Here is an 18,548-nt window from a genome sequence, read left to right as displayed (position 1 = left end):
AATTTTCCACCCCGTCCACACATCTTGTACCATGCCCCACCTACTTGAGAAACATTAAACTTGGTTCCCGTCTGAATACGCCCAACACCAAGAATCTAGACCTTGCATGCCCTGTGTTCCTAAGAAATACTAGGCTAAGAGCCGGCACCTGCCTCAAGCACTTGCCTTTGAGAACACCCACATCAGGGGACCGCATATTGCCACCCCGTGCTCCATGAGCATCTCACACTTACATATCCAACGACCTCAGCACTCCGACTTCAGGCGATCTCGACTCAGTGGCTGCTGCCATTACTACAATTAAAGGTGAGCTCATCAACGCATGCTCTTTAGTAGCCCATTCTCCTGATATAGCAGATGTGCTCACATCCAATAATTTGGACTTCCTTGCAGTAACAGAAACCTGGTTACACACGGCTGCCGGACCATCTCTTAATTGCCATCCCAGAGAACTACTCTATTATTAGAACCGACAGAACATCCGGGATAGGCAGTGGGGTTGCCGTCATTGCAAAATCTAATTTGAATATCCGAGAAGTCACCAATTTAGACATATCATCCGCCGAACTCCTGTCCTTTAAACTCCCACTCTCCAGTTCCAGAACTATACTTTTTCACCTCGTCTCCAGACCTCCAGGAGCAATTACCTCCTTTTGAGGAGGACATCTCCCACCTCTTGACAGCCAATACAAAACTAGGCTCCCAAATTTTACTATTGGGAGACTTCAACCTAGGTCTTCAGGACCCTAACAATACAAATGCCTCTGTGATTAATGACATCACACAATCGGGCCAGACACAACGCATTAACAAACCCACACATGCCAAAGGCAGAACACTAGACTGGCTGGCTGACGTCAACTGTGACATCTCTTCGACTGACATCACACCCTGCGCCTGGTCAGACCACCATCTCATCACCTTCTCTATACCTAAAACGACACAATAAGGCAAACCCCCAACCGTCCCTCAGCAGGCACTAGCCAGGAACAAACGTAATATCACCATTGTTATTCTTAGACCACTACTACACTCTGTCAAATCGGTTGCCCCTACCACACCCAATCCTAATCCCACAGCCTTATTCAAACTTTACAATGACACACTGGAACTAGCCCTAAACCAAATAGCACCACTAAAATTAAGAAAGATCAAACCAACTGCCCATGTGAACAATTGGTTCTCGGCAGAACCAAAAGCACTAAGTAACCTCAAGAGAACAGCTGAATCCAGCTGGAGGAAAACCCCTTCCATCACCACTAAAGAAAAATTCTCCATGACAGCAGCCACATACAAAGCCGCTATAACAAACGCTAAAAAAGAGATTTTTAACACTAGAATCCACTTCTCCAAATACGTCACGAAAGAGTTTTTCTCCATCCTAAGAGAATTGGAATCTTCTGTGCACCCCACCGATGACTGTATTAAGGACAAAACTTGGTGCAACAACATCCAACAAGCGCTCTCTAACAAAATAGCTCTCCTGCAAGCCAAGATTGAATCCAAAAAAGCCAACCTCGCTAATAAAGACCACGCGAACTACACACACAACGCCCCTCATCCTAACTGCCCCCTCTTCCACTTTTCACCAGTCACAGAGGACAAAATAATTCATATAATTGCTAGCCTAAAACCATCCAAATGCCTAGGTGACTTCTGTCCAGCATCAGTGATCAAGGATGGGGCCAAAGATCTAGCCCCCTTCATCACCACACTGATCAACTCGGCAGTCCCAAACAACCTCAAAGAGGCCTGGATCTTACCCCTACTCAAAAAACCCAACCTCGACCCTAATACACCCACGAACTATAGGCCCATTACGACCGTCCCCTTTCTACTAAAAATAATAGACAGAGTAGCTTACCTCCAAATACAATAACATTTGGAATACAACAACCGTCTTGGTCTGCAACAATCTGGCTTTAGACCCAGGCACGGAACGGAAACTGCCCTCCTGGACTTAAAAATCCAAATGGATGAAGCTAAAGACAAGGACAACTTGGCCATCCTGCTCTTCTTAGATCTGTCTGCTGCCTTCGATTTATTCGACCACCAAATACTTACCAAACACCTCAGCTGCTGCATTCTCCCAGGATGCCTCCAATTGGATTCAGTCCTTCCTCTCGGACAGAACAACCAGGGTTTTCGCCCCTTCAGGCGGCGCTGCAGCTGACCCTGTCCCTATCCAATGTGGAGTCCCCCCAAGGTTCCTACATCACCCCCACACTTTACAACGTCTTCACTAAGCTCCCCTTTGACCGCCTTGATGACCTGGGAGTCACATATACGAACTATGCTGACGATACCCAGGTCCTCATCGCACTCACAGGGAGCTACGAGAATGACGCTGCAAAACTAAATGAGATCTACCTTCATATCCAAGCATGGATGGCCACCCATAGCCTCTGCTTAGACGATGACAAGACTGAACTGCTGATCGTCGTTTCACAGGCCCGTCTTAATAAACTCAACCCTACATACCAGTCCTAATAAACTCAACCCTACATACCAGTCCTTCACCATTGATGGCAACATCATAAAACTATCAAAAGAAGTCAAAACACTGGGTGTGTATCTTGACTCTACTCTCTCCCACAAAAAACAAATGAATGCCACCTTCTCATCCACAGCCTATACCAACAAACTTATCAGTGCCTGCAAACCCTTCCTATCTACCAACAGTTGCCTCACACTGGCCAGGGACTACTGTACTACCCTCTTCCTCGGCTCCACGAACCACAACTTGAACAGACTACAGATACTCCAAAATAACGCCCTTAGATGCGCCCTGAATCTTCCTTGCAAGGCCCACATCTCATTCGCCAGAAAGGAATATCACTGGCTCCCTATGCGTGAGAGAGTTAAACTTCGAGCACTGGTCATCACACACAAATGCCTCTACCTGACAGCCCCATGTTAATTATCAGACAAGTTCACGAGACAGAACTCTACCGGACCCACCAACGAACAGTGGCTCATTCCAATTAGGTGTACTTAATAGGCGCTTCTATCGTTCAAAAATGACTGCTCTGCATGCTGTTTCAGAATGGTCTGTGCTGACGGCATGTTCAGGATCATGCACATGCTGCAATATGTTATGACTTTGTATTTCTTTGGTCTCTGCTTAATAGAACAATTACAGTGTCCATAGATAAGAATGCCAAATTTGTGCATACCTTTCGTCTTCACCAAGACATTCAAGGTCCTGACAATGAAAATCTATGAGGTTGATGGAGTACCACCATCTATCTGCTAATCCAAGTAGGACTTTTTCAAACATCTTATTTTTTCTTCCTTGCAACAGAGACATAAATATCTGATCTGTTGAGTGGATTGGGATGACGCACATGTTCAATATGTTCTTTTTTTTTTTTTTCTTTTCAACATGGATATTTTATTTATCATCAACTAAAGAAGCAACAATTAGACAATTAACATCAGTATTGGCAAACGCGTAAATGATAGCACAGTTCATAACAGTATTAGCAAAATCATAAATTATCGCTTAGATCATTCATTGCGTCCTCTGGCCGTGGAACCGGGGGACCAGTGGTGGAGAACTCTGCCTGGAGATAGTGTGTCAGCTTGTGGGTCAATCCAGCCAACGGGTGGTTGGGGGTTTTTACGTGAGAGACGGAAAGCGTTTTGCATAGGCCATGAATGGGGCCCAAGTGTTTCGGAAGGGGTTTAGGTTGCCTATGCGAAGTGCTGTAATCTTTTCCGCTGTGACAATGCCCCAGCACTTGGTTCACCATAGCGGGATAGAGGGGCCTTCAGGGTGCTTCCAAATTCGGGCGAGGGCAATCTTGGCTGCTGTTAACAATTGTGTGCACAAGCGGGCCATGTTCCCTGATAGTGGCATGACCCCATCCCCAGTGTCCCCCAGCAGAATGATTCCGGGGTCCCACAGGATGGAGAGGCCTGTGATTGTCTGGATGTTGTTCAGCACCCCTTTCCAATACTGTGCTGCTTTAGGGCAATCTCATAGAAGATGGAATAGCGATCCCTCTTCCGGGCAGCCTCTGCAGCAGTTCGGTAAGGAGCTTGCGCCAGATTTGAACAGTTAGGTTGGCGTGATGTAATACCTGTAGCATACCTTATATCCTCCTTCCCTATTGGTAACACACTGGGTGCTTTTGTGAAGCCTTGACCATATTCTGCTCCATGCCTCTGGCTCCAGGGGGCGCCCCAGGTCCCTCTCCCAATTCATCATATATCTTTCCTTCGTCTCTGGGTTTGTCTTTTCCAGGAGTTTGTAGAGAGCGGATATCTTACCTCTCGGAGGGGAGGATGTCAATGTAAGTTTTAGGGGCGTTAGGTCTCTGGAACCACGCTCTTTGACGATGCGCTGAGAGATCCAGGGGTGGATCTGTGAGTAGCAGAATCTTTCCTTCTCGAGGATGTTGAACCTCACCTTGCAGTACTCGAACGAGAGGGGCCGGCCCCCCTCCAGAAAGTCTGAGATCCTATGGAGACCACCCGCTTTCCACTTGGCGAAGCTGTGGTTGCAGAGGCCTGGGGAGAATACCGGGTTATCCCAGATTGGGCCCCAGTGAGCTCTTAATTCCCCATTTCCCAGCCGCGGCTCTCCAACTGTCCACCGTGTTGCTGGTAGCGGATTCAGGGTGGGGTCAATATGTTCTTTAAATGTAAAGAAGTGCATGCAAGTGGGCCAGAAGGATAGCTCAGGGGCAACCTGTTTGAATCCCGGTTCTGCGCTTGGAGCGGAGTCTCCGGTATTAAGCGCATAGTAAAAGATTAATTAATTAAAAGTGATGTATGTTCCAATGGCCAATGCTGTTTACCTTAAAACAGTTGGAATGCATTTATGCATACACATGCTTGTATCTTTTGCGTTTGGATCAGTAACTGAGAATCGGTATGGTGAACTCTTTATTTTTTTGAATTTTCAAATGACGACAGTCTGTTTTGCTGACACATGAGGTATGTGAGAAATGTTTATGCCCATGTATTCAAACATTTGTATGTGGTAAATTAGTTTTACTGGGACCCACTTCAGGATTTACAACTTCCAAATGAAGTCTTCATAAGGCAGTTTGTCCCTGAATGTGTAGTGTCATATTGCTGGAATATCCATCTACCTTAAGTGGTGCCAGTTTAGCATTTCCTCCTCGCCAGTTTCTGAAATCCCTTTTTGAGGATAATTTTTAGAAGTGTAGAAGGTTCCCACTACATGTTTATCATGTTCGCCAGGTAATAAATAGGCTTTTTTATTTGTGATTTATTGATTTGCAAGACTGTACATATTAATTTAATGACATAGTATTAGATCCTCATCAATGAATTGCACCACAATATAAGTAAAGTTTGCAAACTATTTATTTCAAGCAAAACAGTACTGCTCCCTTAGGAGAGGCCGTCTGATGACACGTGTTTTGGCACAACTAGTGCCTTTTTCAATTCAAGGGCATTTCTTTAATCAAACTTTTGTAATAATTCAACACATTAGTTGTGACATTTCGATATGAATACAAAATAAGACAGAAAAATAGTGGTGTAGGGGAGGAGTGTTAGGGTTTGAAATGCATTAAAATGAACAAAACTTAAAAGAAATAAAAAGAGAAAAAGAAAAGGACAAAAGAAACCAGCATGAGATCATTGGTTGGTTCTTGCTGTATCATTAGTATAATAGCGTTTAGAAAATGTGTATTTGCCTCTGCCCGAATAGGTTGTCTTATCATAGCCGAAGTACCTATACTACACAGTCTAGGGCATTGCATTAAGTCCGAGAACATTTCTTACAATAAATAATGTTCCCGGGGTCTGAGCATCCATGTTATATGTGCATTTCTCCAAAAACACTAGATCCCCATTCGATTTACATGAGCTTCAAACAATAAAGTGTTGCCAAAGAATTCTTATCTTGTAGTTCACCAATTTGCCATATTATTTGACCAATTCAAACACTAGTACTTCAAAAAACACCTTTCACTTACCTAATGTGTGATAATCATTCTCATGTCGTTTGCTGCATGTATTACGGGTTAATCCCACCTGGAATGGAATGCGCCTTGTCATTGTTGTGAGAAAAGTTATACTTATGATGGGTTTGCTTTATTTTGCTTCATGAAGGCTGCTAAACATGCCCAGAACTATATCTACAAATAAATGCATGGAGCATGTCTATGCGATCTCAAAATGATTTAGTACGTCTCATGATTTTGCCTAGTTCTATTACTAGCACACATTCCCATGTGTCGCGTGCACATTAGTAGGCGTCTGAATTATATTTGTGAACTTTGACTCAGCATAGATTTCCATTGTTGCTCCGTTACATATATCCGACTTACCAATCGAACATTCGGTCCTTCGTATCGTGTCGGCTCTCCAGATTACGGGACAAAGCCAAACTGTGCAGCAATTGTTTCATTCGGTTGCCATGGTACCCCGGCAGAGCCATTTTCACTTTCCATGGTCCGTTCTCGCTGTCCGACATATTTTGGGAACTGGCACATTATCTCTTGTATGCCGTTTTCCCAACCTCAATTGCTCATGAAACAAGTATGGGGAAGTGCCTATTGAACTTGAAAATTAACCACTAAATAAAAGTGAAAAGTACCTCCCATTCTTGATTACTTAATTTAGTGTTAAACCCAGATATTTATGATTAAGCATTAGATTGATTACAGATACATTATCATTTACAGTTACATGCTCGATGGAAAAACAGACTGACCTTACATTATATGGAAATGTTACTTCTGATTCCTAAATATACTATTTAAGCCCATTTTGCAAACATATATTAATTGTACCACTCCCTGCATTGCTGAGCAGTTATGTCTCATTCTTCTATCTGTTGTTGATCTTAGAACCACATATGTGCCGCAAAACAAAACCATGTTCTCTCTCTAGTTGTTGTCTTTCTGTTTGGACTTGTACCAGCTTTGTGTTAATTGGAGTGTCATAAATAATCCCTGATGTTACTGGGTTCCTGTTCTTGTCTCGACCGGTCATGCGTGACATTGTAAGTTAAGTTTGATCAACATTCTGGTTTGTAAAATACGCATAAGTCTATTACAAAAAAGAAACCATTGCATTATCTTTGTTAAGACCATATGCTAGAGTCCTGAATTTACAAATTAGTCTGTCCTCTCTTTGGCGGAGTTCATTCTCTCTGTTCCCACCTCTCCTGCCAAGGGTAACTGTTTGTAATCCAATACATTTTATGTCCTGTTTTCTGTCCATCTGGTGTTCTTTTTGCCAATGGTGTAAGCGGCAACATGGGGTTCTGGCTCCCAATTGCAGACAAATGCTCTTATTCATGTTCGTAATTCTCTTATTGTACTTCCTATATAAATGAGTTCACACACGCATATTATTGTGTATACTACATATTTCGATCTACAGTTTATGGTCTCCTTTATCTTCATTCTTTTGCCATGCTTGTCTTGAAATGTGTTTCATTTGAAATATGTTTGTACTTGCGTGAGCATGTTTGCATAGTGTGCAAGTTCTGCATTTCCTGAAGCCTGTAGCATCCGTTCTTAACCAAGTTTGTGTTGGAATGTTTTCAACTTCAGGGAGAGTGATGGACTCATATTGTTTCCGAGGGTCTTGGCCCTCTTGTAGATTATTTTGGGACAATCTTCCACGAATCTGGATGTGTGGGTCCAACTTCAAAAGGCTCCAATTTTTTTTGTAGGATTTTCTTAATGTTGTAATTGTCGTGACAAAATTTAGTTTTAAAGAAGACTTTTTCCTGTTTCTGTCCTGATTTGTCCCTTTGGATTAGGGTTTGTTCTTGTGTTAGTTTCCTCACCTTTTCCGGGCTTGTTTGATATGTTTCCATTGGTATCCTCTTTGTTTAAATCGTGTGGATAACAGTTCACATTCTACTTCAAAGTTAGAATGGTCTGGGCAGTTTCTGAATGCCCATATAAATTCTCCAGTTGGTATGTTGTGTTTGACAGGTTCGTGGTGGCAACTTGTTGCGTACTGGGTAGAGTTGACCGCTGTTTCTTTGCGGTATGTTTTAGTGAGCATTTGTTCTTTCGCTGCATAGATCATTAGATCCAAAAAATTGATGCTGGTTTGGCTACTTTGTGCAGTCATTTCAATTCCAATTTCATTTTGATTCAATCGTCCTGTGAATTCTTCAAATTCTTGTAACGTTCCTTTCCAAATCATTATCACATCATCGATTGAATGTGCCCATAGAACCACTTTGTCTGTAAATGATTCATCTGCATACACAACTTTGTCCTCGAGCATCCCCAAAAAGAGATTTGCCACAGCCGGGGCATATTTCGTACCCATCGCGACTCCCTTCTTTTGACGATAAAAGTTGCCATCAAACAGAAAAATATTGTGATCTAGGGTTGCCTTTAGCATTTCTTTCAGAATCAACACTTGATGATAATGTGAGGCAGAGTTTCCTTTGAACATGTAATCTATTTCTTGTATCGCAAGGCCATGTTTGATTGACGTGTACAATGCACATACGTCCCAGTGGCCAATATGTAATTAGGTTGCCATTTAATTTGTTGTAGAATCTTGATTGAGTCTGTAGTATCCTACAGATATGCTTTCAATTTCGGTACTTCTGGTCGTAAGATGTTATCAATGTATTCTGACATCTTTTCAGTGGCCTATCCTATGCCACTTAGAATGGGCCTTCCTTCCGTGATATGTTGAAATGGTTTATGTACCTTGGGTAAGAAATAGATTGTGGGTATCACTGGTTGACTGATGTAAAGATACATTTGTTCATCATCACTTATGAGTCCTTTTCTGTGCCAATTGGTGATCAATTCTTGTAGTTGGTGAATTATTTATTTATTCGGGTTACTAGGCAAATTCTCATAACATTGAGGAATTGTTAAATGGTTATTTGCCATGGTAATTTAATTACATGTTTCTGGCATAGATGTAATTTGTAACGTGACAATTAGAGGAGGTTTCACATAAGTTTGAACAATTCTAGTACTGGCTTTCTTCGGCTTTGTTCATGGGTATATGCTGAGGCCTCATGCACTGTCAAAAGAATGGCACTGTTTATTGTTCCAAGAATATGGGAAATGTGAAGGAAATCGAGCCTTCTTTAGTACCAGGTTTTTTGGTAACATTAAATATAGTGTATCATAATTAAAAAATAGAAATCTCCATTCTGTCTCTTACTGTCCTGGTTTGGGGATTGATAATAGTTCCTCTGAATAGCTTATCTGGAAAAAAAAATATATTATTTTGTCCTTTATTTTTCTTCAGCAGTCTTCAGGGAACTGCCGTCTTTTGACTATATGCCACAAGTTCATGACAATGTGTGTTTTGTTTCTGGCACCTTGCTTTGCTAACCACTGTTCCTACTGATTTGCACATGTGAGGCTTAGATGCTCTTTAGGAGAGATATATTATTGGTGGCAGGTTACTGAGTGGTTCCGTTGGGCTGGTGTTTTTTGTGCCTGTGCTCAGGACAGGGATTATAGTTTTACTGCTGATTTTATTTCTTGGAAGAAGAGAAAACATTTCTTTCGAATACCTTGTAGACAACAGTGGTTTTGGGTAACTTTTCCTATGCAGCTGCAGATTGCACTACCCTGGACTCAACGATCATCAAAACCTGGACTGCTCTCTCGGGCAAACTTGGTGCAGCAATCATTGTTTATTTGTATTTGTTACTGACTTGAGACAACATTGAAAAATGGCACTAAAATTTAATTCTCTTTTTATCGGTCTTATTGAAATGTTCTGGAATTTCCACAGTTCATCCTGGATATATTTTCTTTCAATCAAATTCTGCTTAATCTCTGTTCTCTTCATCATCACCCATGTATTTCACCCATGAATTTTTGCATCCAACTGGTTTGTGGAATTTGCTCAGCAATTCTCCAGATTGTACTAGGCCCTTAGCTGAGAGTAACTTGCAGTGAGTTTACCTTGGAACTCTTGAATAACTTCCTCTGTCACAGAAAAAAGGTAAGATTTCTCGACTTTCAGTTCTTAATGTTTCCCCTAGAAAGAATGTTCATGTATAAGGCAACTCATTCTGAGTTGTTTCTTTTGGGGGAAGTCTTTATTACTTACTGTTTGTCCTTTCTATACACACACGGTAGTATATTTAATAGGAACTGTCATTATTAAATACAATGCTCATTTATGGAGTAGGGTTATGATGGTCTTATTCTGGAGTGGCTTTTTAAGAAACTCCAAATGATTGCACGTGGGAGCAGTATTGTATGTACCACTTTAAGATTCATGTTTTTCCTTACACCTTTGATTGTCTATCTTTTGTTTCCATGGGTTTGTGATATTCAATTTGGTTTAGCTTCACTGGAATGCCTTTGGAGCTAGCAGACATGGAAAGGGGAAGAAGGTAACTTCTGTGTCTGAGGCGGCTGCTCTAGGCAGTGCGGCCTGACGCGGTACGGCCCTGGTGTAGGGTGCCTTACTCAGATCTCGCGGCAGCGGAGCAGCAAGCCAAGCGAGTGCAGCAAGCAAGCTCGCCCGCGGCGGGTAGGGATGTGTCGGCTGCAGCAGGGAGTGCAGCGTCCTACATCCTCCAAAGCTCTTTAGGCCCCGGCCCTTTGTCCCTCAGCCGTCTGTTTATTTAGCATTTGGACATCTGGGCTCAGGCATTTCACGTGGGTCAGTGCCTGCCTGTATCTTGGCCTCCGTGACTGCAACTGTGTACGCGTATCGGACCATTTGCTGTAACGTGAAATCCACCATTAACATCCTGTCTACCTCAAACCTTCAAATCGTGCCTAGCACGGCTATAGTTGCAGACCAAATTACAGAAGCAGATTTGGCTTCCACCCCAGTGTCTTTGAGGTCCCAATCTGATATGAGGGGAAGGGGTGAATCCTCTCCTTACTCACAACCATTGGACAGCCATGGGAGAGGCGGTCACCTCTCTGAGGTCTTAGCTTTAAGCGCCAAAAGGAGACAAAAGCTCCAGAAGGAGCAGCTATTACTTACCAAACTTCTCTTCAATAACAAGAATCTTAACAGCAACCCTAAGAAAGAAGTTAATACTGCATGTGCCCTTTCTCCTATTTCCTTGCACGCGCAGCTTTTTTTTAAGATGTGCCCTCTGAGGAACCTAGTGTGATAAAAGGGGTGTCCTTAAAACCAGATGAACTAGAAAATCATGACCCGACGCACGTCCAGTCTGTGTTCACTTGACCTCCATCTCAGGGGGGGCAGTTGGGAGATATGACTCCAGAAAACTTTATTGGGGGGCCAGGCATCCTAAAGGCACCCGACAACTGGCTGCCTCAGTTTCTGCGGGATCTGCCTACCTGTGTAAACATGGAGGAATTCCTGTCCTCGGTGGCGTCAGTTGGTTAAAAAACCCATTCTCCACTCTTGTTAAGTTCGCAGAAGCTTCAACAATCAGAGGCAATAAGAATAGAAAACTCTCTTTGCAAACTTCCTCTTACCAGTTTGGGTCTCAACAGGGATGTCAAACAGACCCCATAGAGCCTGCATACTTGGGTTTGGCTCCACAGGCGAATGGAGTCGTCTTGGCTCCTCTCCCCGAGATGGAAGCTCCATTGAAGGGCAATTTACCTCGTATTAAGTCAGCTGTTTTGCCAACTTTTACTCGTCCTAAGGACCCACGACACAAAAAAGTGACAATGGCCAAAATCACGGACCCCAACCTAAGGAATTTTGTCCTGGATTCCAGAAATCCAGGGAGGCTCTAAAGAACAAAATCCTATCCTGGCTCAATTTAAAAGTGGCTCCCAATTGCGTCAGATCACAGGACTTGAGGGTCCTTCGTCGAACTTGGATCAATAACTGGTGCAGCGCAGAGAACACTGATTGCATTGTGGTGGGATGTGGCTCTAGAAATCTACCCTCGTTTTTGGACAGAATCACCAACCTGAAAGACCTAGCACCGAGCTCTAAACTAAATATATATCTGTTTCTCACTACTCCTACCTGCCTTGTTGTGACTCTTGTGCTTCCCTCCTTGGACCATATCCTTCTGGCCATTATTTTTTTTTTTTTGTGTTTTTATGTTGTTCACTTTGTGGTTTGTCTTTATGCACCATCATGCCTCCGGGTCCATTGAGTGCAGAATAAATGTAATAAAGTAAAGTTGTAGTTGCTTTGGGAGCAATCGATTGTTACCACTGCATGAAATGGTAATTTATGAACTACCTTATTCTGTGTATGTGTATGTCTGGGAAGTATGCACCACTGAGTTTTATGGCTCTATTATTTTTTTATTATTTTAAACAAAATTGATTTATGACTCCCCATCGGATGATCCTAATTCTTTGTGATCTAGATTTATATACAGTGGGTTTGTTTTGATGTCAAGTACAATAACATGCCACATTTAGCTTTATCTAGGTTGCTTGTTTGAGTACTTCATGTGTGTATTAAGACCTTGCATAAAGAGTATGTAGAACAATCTATTGCGTGTTATTATTCACATCTTCTGCAAATCGGTAACAATGTTTCGCCTTCATCTCTTTTCTTTGGAAAGATTTAGTCTTTCAGGAGTATATAAAATACTTTCTTTTTTATACCCCCAGTTCTTGTAAAAAGAACCCCAATTTACTTCTAAATTGTGTTCATGTCCTTGTAAGGTTGTGAACAATTATGAAGAATGGCACTAGTTGCCAGGGATTCTACATTAGACTTAACTATATTAAGCAGCCTTCAGCTGTTCATTTTCCGATGCAATGAGGTTTTCGAGCTGATTTTATGATATTGTAATACACAGATACGTTTTGTTTTTTCCACGCTTTGTCCAGTATAGATTGCTTGTTTGTGGTGAGATCATGCTTAGTTTTTTGTAATATTTTTTAGTTTGTATTCTGCTTTAATTCCTGGTAAACTGGGCAAAGAGCCTTCAAAATTAGAAAATACTAGATTCCCTGTCTCTAAACAATATTGCCTGGCTTGCCTAGAAGATGTTGTCTTCAGCATTCACTGCACACCATGTTTACAAGATAAACCAAAAGCAAGCTTTCTAAGGTCTTCGAACATTTCCTATATTTCATTCAAATATAGCACATTTTGGCATAACTTCAGGTTGGCCGTATTTAGCGTCCTCAGTCAGAGGAAACCCATCTTTCAGTTTTCAATGTAATGTCATGTAACCATAAATTTGGTGTACTATAATTAGCACATTATGCACATCAGAGCTATGCGCTCATCAGTAATAATGTGTTTGAGCCCTTTCGATCTGCTTTTTTCTCACTAGGGTATTTGAATATTCTCTGAGTGTGTATGATTGGATACTTCAGATTGTTTATATTCATATCTATTTGCCTTTATTACTTTGCTAGGAACTCCCTCTGAAGAAACCTGGATGGGAATTACCTCAAATGATGAATTTAAGAACTATAATTTTCCCAAATACAAGCCACAGCCACTAATCAATCATGCACCAAGGTAGTATGTGTTTACTGTAGTGGATAACCTGTTGATTGGTTTTGTGTGTGTAAGTGTACATGTCCAAGCTTTATTTGGTAGCAATTGTAGTTCGACAGTGTAGGCATTTTAGCCATGCTTAAACAAATGTTTCCACCCCATTTTAATGAGAATGTTTTATTTTGTGTACACTTAATCTATGTATAATTAACAAAAGGCACCTACTACTAACCGATTATTTTAAAAGGAGAAACCGTTCATGTACTCCTATATGTCCATATTTGGGATATGATTACAGCAGCACGTGTTTTCCAGGGAGTGTGTGAGGAAAATAACTTGGTGCTGCATTCAAGCACTTCATAAATGAAATGTAACTTTCAAATTATCACTGAAATAACAGCAATATCAACCAGGAAAATAAAGTTACGTTTCTTTACTATCAAATGTATCATTCTCATAGAATACCTCATCTGGTCTGGAATTCTTTGCACTAGAGGTGGGGGAGCCAAGGAATTCATTGGTAGAGTCGATCCAGAGCCAAAGCATGAGGCATTGCTTTGGTCTAAGAGCCATACATGAGCCGGGCTGTCAAAAGATGAATACTTTGCCATCTGTCTCCCCACCCTCAAACACCAATCTCATACTTGTCAACCTGCCTGCCTCCTCAACCCCAACAACAAAACCCCAAAGCCTGGTATCCTAATCTCTAACTGCGCACACATACCCATACTTGAAGTCCTGCCTTCCTGTCCCCATAACAGGAAACCTGTACCTAACAGCCACATTTTGCAAGCACAGTGAATTTAAATGAATTATCCAGGATTGCACACATTCTATAAGATAGGATTTGATTCCAGTATTCACTTTAGATACATGACCACATTGTTTATCATCTCTAGCAAAAATAAATGTTTATGTATGTTTTAAGGAGCTAAAACAATGGTGTTTCATATTGGTGACTTAAAAGTCTTCTGAAAAGACAGGGATGGATACAGAAACTAATGTAATTCCAACATCGAGATAGGGAGAGAAGGTGAGTCAAACTTAGTAGTGTAGACCGGGAGAACCGGTGCATTCACAAGTGAGAAAATGTTTAATATTGTAGAGATTGTATTCAAATATATATGCCAAAAGTAGCTACTTTTATTTAATGCAAAATGTTCCTTTTCTTGTGTCTTATAGATTGGACTCTGAAGGAATTGAATTGTTAACAAAGTTTCTTCAAGTACGTCTTATTTTTCTAATATTACTAATGAATTGGCTTCATTGTCTTTCTGCTAAATATTGATAATGAGACACGTTCGACAGTTTTTAAAATTGTTTAATTACCCTATGAAATGAGTGCTTCATTATTGTTTTCTAATCTAGATTTCAAAATGTCACATCACCATTGGTGGTTCTGCACAAAAGGGTGTCTTAAACTTTAGGATTAGAAAAGGGTGCTGTGGCGAACCATAATGAGGACTCTGACTAAAATGTGCCACGTTAATTGGATGTTTACTTAAATAAAAATGAAAATGCCTAGCTAGCCCTAATGCTATGAGGAAGTTCCCTGCCTAACCAACTAAAAGTAACGGTGCTCGTACCCAAGGCCATGAAGGAGTGCACCATCTTTTAAAAAAACAAATCAGGAGTCCGCTTTGGTGGGAAATAAATCTTCTCATAATATCAAGACCCTAAAGGAGCCTCAAGGGAAAAAAAATCAAAAACCGACAGAGAACGCTCAAATGGATTTCTGCAATTTGTCCGAAATCTGACTCTGCTTGCTACCTCTAAGTTGGCGAACCTTCCTAAAGCGAGTGTTGCAAATGTGACCAAAAAACAAATCCTATTACTAGAGAACCTAATTATGACAAGTTGGAAGCGGGAGTACTCCACCAAAACTCCTTTGAAGAACTGATGAACCTGTCAGCCTACTCCACCTCGGATTTGGGCTCCCCGAGGTGACAAAGGTGCTCCCCAACTTGGTTACCAGAAGACGTTGGTGTAGGGAGTGGATGTTCTCCCCAACCAGCGTCAGCAGCCCAGGATCTCACAAAACGGAGGAGTCAACCTTGCTGGTGAAGGACAGGACTCTGGATATGAGCACGGAAATTGTGGTGTACCAAGAACCTCTTGACCACCCCGTGTTTGAGAAAAAAGGAGCGAGATTTGACCCTACAAAGTCTAACTTCCTACCGATTGGCTGGGGCAGAACAACTGGCAAGAAAGTGTAGTTTGTGGTGACAGTACCGCGGAAGAAAGAATGGGACCATGTGGAGCTTTCATTCATCACCATTGTCTCCAGTATTCTGCACCCTTGAAGACAAGTGGGCCCTTTTGAGGTCCAGATCCGAGAAATCAGTGTCTAGATCTCCAGTAAAGTCTAGCCAGATTTATTCATCCGGGCAAGAGTGCGGGGCGGGCGGTCACCCAGAGAGCAGTTAGCCGCCCCCTGAAATATGAACTGAGCGAGGGGGTGACCTACAGAGAAAACGGTGCTGCTCAGTCGGCACAACTTAACACCAGAACAAAAACGACTTTAACTGACCTACCCTCTCTGCCATTTATGATCATGGAAGATTGGTGAAAGGGCCAGAAGCCCAACCTCCTCAACAGAAAGGGTGTCGGGAAGAGAGGGAGACTGTCCCAAAAAAGGGGGATAGTAGGACACTTCCGCTCCCCCTCCCGTCGCCCCAATTAGATTACTACTGGAGAGGACATGGTATGTCAATGACAGCCTAACTCTAAATAGAGAAAATGGATTAAGGTTATTACATCAGATTCCAAAATTCAAGGAAATATGATCAAAGGATTTAAAAATCATTGAATTCTTGGATGAACAGCGCTTGGACAGGGTGGCAATCCACCTCTCATCCTACTTGGTTAAGCAGGTCCTATTGACAGAGGTTCCTTCCTTACCACGACTGGGTTTTGATCTAACAGAATTACCCCAACCACAGGACTTTATTGATCCTGAACATCAGTCGAGCTGAGTAAGCCCTGGAGATTTCACTGCCCACTAATGATGCGCCCAGACAATACGCTGTAACATCGGAGCGCTGATCTTCCTCATGCAGAAGAGTGATGGCTAACTTGAGGCCTACGCCGCTACAGGACAATCAAAACTGGAAGTTGAAAACTTTGAACTATGGCCCCCAAAGAGCATAACTCCTCGACTTGACGATCCAAAACCTTTTACTGTAGGATCCTGGAATACAAGAGGGCATTTGCACCTGTTTGGTAGTGGGGACCTTAAGTTCGATTCCTATGATCTGATCTGCTTACAAGAGACCTGGTTTAGCAAGACACCAGTTTTGGACGGCTTTACGGTAAACCTGAATGGTGCCCTGATGGGCATGAAGGGAGGGCCGATGTCTGGGGCTACTGACTGCCGTCAAAAACTGAAGAGGTCTGTCTGTGTGAAATGATTAATGCTACCCCATATATTCAAATGTTAGTATTTGAGGTGGATGGGAGGTATTTGGGTGGCCACCGATGGTTGCTGTTGTTTAACCTATATTGGTGCACAAATGCTGAAGGGTTTAAATCCTTCCAACCATTGGATATAGATCTGGTAGATAGAGGTCTGAAAAGTGGGTGGCTCCAGCTATGATAATTTGCAGGGATCTAAATATACACTGTTTCGAGAGGCCATAGGAAGTATTCACCACAGTCACAGTGGCCTCGTCTCTTGCCGAAAGACGAGGCCAAGTTCGGTGCAAAGAGCTGATTAGTAGGAACATCCACGTGCTGAACCGGCACCTTTGGGGGGGGAGACATACCAGCTAAAACTACTTGGAAAAGGGGAAATGAAGAGAATTTTGGATTGTTTTTGTTTCAGGTAATATTCATGCCAAATGCTTGAGCCTAGAGATAATTTGCACGACCCAGGCGATCATAACATCGTGAAACTCACATGTTACTAATGCCAGTGCAAACCTGTAGAGGTGTATCATACCCAGGTAAAACTAGCGAGTGGCAGAAACAGACTGTATATGAATGAATCTAAAATTGAAGATTTAACGAAGAGATTAATAAAATCTGCATCTAACCACTTCCTAGATCAGGACCCCAGCCACTTGCATTATACTAGGCATCCGATACATTTTGTGACAAACTAAAGAAGTCTGTAGCCAAAAAACACCCATTTGAATGTTTATGATCGGGAGGTAAAGACAGCCACAAAAACTCTGATTTAAAAAAAAACTCAGTGGTGCTAGGGGCGAGAGAGACTCTATCTAAAAAACGGAAACTACACTAACGAAATTGGCTTAAAGCACGTAAACCTCTAATGCGGCGTCATGACGCCGAATTGATGCTTAATGAGGTGGAAGGGAAGAAGACTGGTGAAATGTGGGAGTTTATAAACTCCACATTTTCAGATAAGACAGCGCAAATCATCAACGCTGTTTCAGAAAAGGCATGGGTGGCTCATTTTTGAAATGTATTCTCCACAGTGGATGTGGGAGACATAGAGGCAAATAAAGCATGCTACTGGGAAATGGACTTTTACAATCGAGCTCGAAGGCATTGTGAAACTAATAAAAAAGGCCAGCAATTCTCATGCGCCCCTTCTTTACGGAATCACAAACGTGATGCTAAAAGAGCATCCGGTGGAATGGGCAGTGTTTCTGTGTAAGCTGTTAAAGTGCATATGAAACACAGGGATGGTAACTATGTCCTGGAGGGTCTGGTGGTGGTACCTATATTTAAAAAAGGTGATAGGTCCGACCCAAGAAACTACAGGCTGATAGCTTTCTTAGACACAACACGAAAGATCTATGCAGCCATAGTGCTGAGAGAGCCAACTCAGGAAATTGAGACCCTCTACAGTCAGGTTTTATAAAGGGGATGGGCACCTCGCTAAATGTGTTTCTAATTAATATCTTAAAAATGTATGCCATCAGAAAAAAAAGCAACTCTATTTAGCATTTGCAGACTTGCCCCCAAGCCTTCGACACAGTGGACAGGCCCAAATTATGGCTGAAACTAGAAGCCGGGGGATGCCGGACTGATGTTTTGGAGGCATTCAAGTGCCTATACACTGACACATATTTTAAGGTGAGACTAGATCTGGCTGTGTCTCTTTCAGACACTATTGTAACTGATAAGGGATTAAAGCAAGGATGCCCTCTGGCACCGGCTCTTTTTTTTCTCAGTTGTGGGTAAATCTTAAAAAGAGGCCCGTAGCTTTGCGCCAAAGATAAATGCCA

The 18,548-nt window shown here is 42.2% G+C and overlaps 1 protein-coding gene across 2 annotated transcripts in view; it reads left to right on the top strand.

Annotated features, from left to right (window-relative positions):
- CDK17 (cyclin dependent kinase 17) overlaps positions 1-18,548 on the top strand; it is a 1,505,117-nt gene that overhangs the window by 1,325,583 nt on the left and 160,986 nt on the right. For both annotated transcript variants that reach the window (XM_069629414.1, XM_069629415.1), the window contains 2 exons: positions 13,269-13,374; positions 14,536-14,578. In XM_069629414.1, the coding sequence (XP_069485515.1) occupies positions 13,269-13,374; positions 14,536-14,578 (149 nt within the window). The remainder of the gene's footprint in view (positions 1-13,268; positions 13,375-14,535; positions 14,579-18,548) is intronic.

This window comes from Ambystoma mexicanum, chromosome 12 (assembly GCF_040938575.1).
Source record: "Ambystoma mexicanum isolate Mex_15411 chromosome 12, UKY_AmexF1_1, whole genome shotgun sequence".
NCBI classification, from domain to species: Eukaryota; Metazoa; Chordata; class Amphibia; order Caudata; family Ambystomatidae; genus Ambystoma; species Ambystoma mexicanum.
This window is presented reverse-complemented; position numbering and strand designations above follow the sequence as displayed.